Genomic DNA, 2,502 nt, shown 5'->3' with positions numbered 1-2,502 from the left:
TTGAAAAATTTACTAAAATTTTGAGCCATAAATATATCTTGCTATACGCTATAAATTGTTCTGAAATTTGGTTAGGTTTATATGTAGATATGTACATTTTAATACTTACATGTACATGTATATATTCACCTTTCATTCTCTATAGGATTATCTACCAGTAGATCAGGAAGAATTACGTGATTATGTACATGCCCGATTAAAGGTTTTGAATGAGGAAGAACTAGACGTTCTTCTTGTTCCCTTTTACGAAGTCCTTGATCATGTCCTTTGTATCGACAGGATCTTCAAACTGCAACAGGTAGGTGTGGTCTAATACTGACCCCATCCCTTATTGACTCTGCCTCTTTTAGGTTCTCAGTGGAGCTGGTGGTAAGACCACACTGTCTAGGTCTGTGGCTTGGATCAACGGACTATCTGTGTTTCAAATAAAAGTAATAATGGAGAGAGAGGGGGGGGAGCGAGAGTGATATAAAAGAAGTTTTTTTTGTCTTTCTCCTAGGTTCATAATAAATATACTCCTGATGATTTTGATGATGATCTACATACAGTGCCAAGACAGTCTGGCTGTCATGATGAGAAGATTATATTCATAATGGATGAGTCTAATGTCCTCGATTTAGGATTCTTGGAAAGAATGAACACACTACTGGCCAATGGAGAAGTAAGAGAAGAGAAAAAAGAGAGATGTTATTATGTACATGTGCATAACTGTACATGTACATATAGTATTTCTACCTGTATTTAAGTTAAAACTTTAAATATTCTTTCTAGCAATAGTATGGCTTGTATTTCCTATCTATTTACTTGTAATATTAAGAACCCTTGTAGGACGTCCATACATATGTACATGTAATTCTTAGTATAATTCTAATTCCCCCTCACAGGTTCCTGGATTATTCGAAGCCAATGAATTCACAACCCTCATGACCCAGTGCAAGGAGGGGTCTCAAAAGGAAGGACTGATGCTTGATTCCTCTGAAGACACTCATCAGATAATGAGAAACCTTCATGTGGTATTCACTACGAATCCTTCCTCTGAGGGTCTTAAAGACAAAGCTGCTACCTCTCCTGCTTTATTCAATAGTTGTGTGTTGAACTGGTTCGGTGATTGGTCCACTGATGCTCTGTATCAAGTTGGATATGAGTTTACTAATAAAGTTGATCTTGATAAATTAGACGTAAGTACATAATATATATATATATATAGTATGTACATGCACACTCATGTACATGTACTTCAATATATAAGCCAAGAATATATGTGTGTGTAAGTTTCAAAGAGCTTATAATGTTTATACTTATGCATGTGCACGTATGGGCATGATTTTATGCTATTTTTCAATTTTTATATACATGTATTTCATATCTCTCCCTCTCCAGTATATTCCTCCTGATTGAGTCCCTGTGGTATATCCTGATCTTCCTGATTTCATCAATGATTATGTGAGTGGTTGGAATCAGTGATCAACAATTTTATTTGATTTGATTTGATTCTTGATCAATGATATAGTAGAGCCTCTTTTTTAACAGACACCGGCACTCTATAGCGTACACCTCCATTTAACAGACAGCACCTAGTGTACCAATTACATCCCTTACTGTATAATAGCCTCCACATAAAGGACAGCTGTATAACAGCCCTGTCCCAAAGTGTTGATTATGTAGAGGCTACAATGTCCTGAACTTTGCTATTACCTGTACCTTTTCTTTCTCGTTTAGGTTAAACTCTACAACAAGAAGAGACAAGATCTTGAAGAGCAACAGCTACATTTAAATGTCAGACTCCAAAAGATAAGAGAAACTGTAGAACAAGTAGAAAATTTACAAGCCAGCCTTTTTGTAAAGAAGAATGAGTTAGAACAAAAGAATACACTAGCTAACCAGAAACTAAAACAGATGGTTCACAGTCAGCAAGGCCGAGAAGAAGAAGATAAAGTCACAGGAAAGTTCTTCTCTCTCGGTCTCATTCTCCGGTTGTGTCTTCTAGTTGTTCCTCCGCTTCTAATTCAACTGTTCCTAGTCCAGTGGTCGTTGAGGAGGTGGTCACTACCATGCATAATGAGATTATTGATTTTATACTTATTGAAGATGGTGATGATTAATTATAACAATTATAATAATAAGATAATTAGAAAAGAATTAGTATTGAACAATAAGGCTGTGTAGATCTATGGCTGCACTAAGGCCACTAATTGCATTACATATACATTTAGTACATTGTGATGTCATATGTACTAAAAGTTGAGTGAGCCCGCGTGTTAGAGGTTTACGTAGTGCTCAGTGTTTCTTTACCAAATAGAATACAGAGAAAATTGTTTGTGTGGGCATTACCTAATGCCAAATGGTATTACCATGGCATATATTAGAGTAAATGAAATAAATCATAGTCCGTAGTATGCTTTCATTTACTCTAATATCTGCTATGATGACATTACCAAATGGCAGCATACAATAGAATAAATGAAAGCATAGATAATAGAGACTATGATGATGAAAACTGTA

The 2,502-nt window shown here is 35.6% G+C and overlaps 1 protein-coding gene across 1 annotated transcript; it reads left to right on the top strand.

The window, feature by feature from the left end:
- Nucleotides 1-145: 145 nt before the first annotated feature.
- On the top strand, nucleotides 146-2,119 carry LOC109591367 (cytoplasmic dynein 1 heavy chain 1-like; the record flags this gene model as incomplete). The annotated part of the gene is made up of 6 exons (XM_020007112.1): nucleotides 146-298; nucleotides 351-431; nucleotides 500-661; nucleotides 885-1,178; nucleotides 1,381-1,443; nucleotides 1,720-2,119. Coding segments are annotated over 5 exons (708 nt in total), but the record flags the coding sequence as incomplete, so codon positions are not given.
- Between the last annotated feature and the right edge of the window lie 383 nt (nucleotides 2,120-2,502).

This window comes from Amphimedon queenslandica, unplaced genomic scaffold (assembly GCF_000090795.2).
Source record: "Amphimedon queenslandica unplaced genomic scaffold, v1.1 AMPQUscaffold_8353_Cont19702, whole genome shotgun sequence".
Taxonomy (NCBI): domain Eukaryota; kingdom Metazoa; phylum Porifera; class Demospongiae; order Haplosclerida; family Niphatidae; genus Amphimedon; species Amphimedon queenslandica.
Note: the sequence above shows the minus strand (reverse complement) of the source record. Positions and strands in the feature narration are given on the sequence as shown.